Below are 562 nucleotides of genomic sequence, written 5' to 3'. Positions count from 1 at the left end.
CCACGGAGACCAAGGAAAAGCGCAAGCGATAGGACGCAGCATCTTCTCAGGAGATTTCTGAGACAGTCGCCGCCATGCTTGACTCGACGGTTTACAGAAAGCTGAGCAAGAAGGAACGCACTGTCTTGACCCGGTTCTGCGCCCTGCACCAGATTCCTGTCATATCCCGCGAGGCCGTCAACCACCACATGGGCGACGCGCCCGAGCTGCTCATCAGGAACGACCTCGGCAGAAGGTTCGCGAGCGAGGAACACGAGCTCTCGTACCCGGCCAGTCTGAGGGCGTTCCACGGCTTCCTGCTGGAGGCCAAGAAACTGCAAGCGCTTGGGGAAGCACAGGGCATCCGGCGCCTCGTGGGCATCTGCCTCCAAATGCCGTGCCTCGTGATCCACACCGCCTCCCAAGGGACCAAGCGCCCCCTCCAGGAAGAGGCCGCCCAAGCACCTGCAGGCAAGCGCGCCCGCCTGGACACGTGCTGAGCGGAACCGCGCAAGCGCTAGTGATCACCGCAGCTTCCGGCGCAGCGAAAGCCCGGCCGTAAAACTCCAGTACTGTATACGAA

General features: G+C 62.3%; 1 protein-coding gene across 1 annotated transcript in view; it reads left to right on the top strand.

The window, feature by feature from the left end:
* The window catches only part of LOC119591696, a gene marked incomplete in the record, with an annotated part of 781 nt that extends 219 nt beyond the window's left edge, over positions 1-562 (top strand). The window contains 1 exon segment of the mRNA XM_037940444.1: positions 1-562. Within this exon segment, the coding sequence (XP_037796372.1) occupies positions 75-479 (405 nt within the window).

This window comes from Penaeus monodon, chromosome 29 (genome assembly GCF_015228065.2).
Source record: "Penaeus monodon isolate SGIC_2016 chromosome 29, NSTDA_Pmon_1, whole genome shotgun sequence".
In the NCBI taxonomy this organism is placed as follows: Eukaryota; Metazoa; Arthropoda; class Malacostraca; order Decapoda; family Penaeidae; genus Penaeus; species Penaeus monodon.
This window is presented reverse-complemented; position numbering and strand designations above follow the sequence as displayed.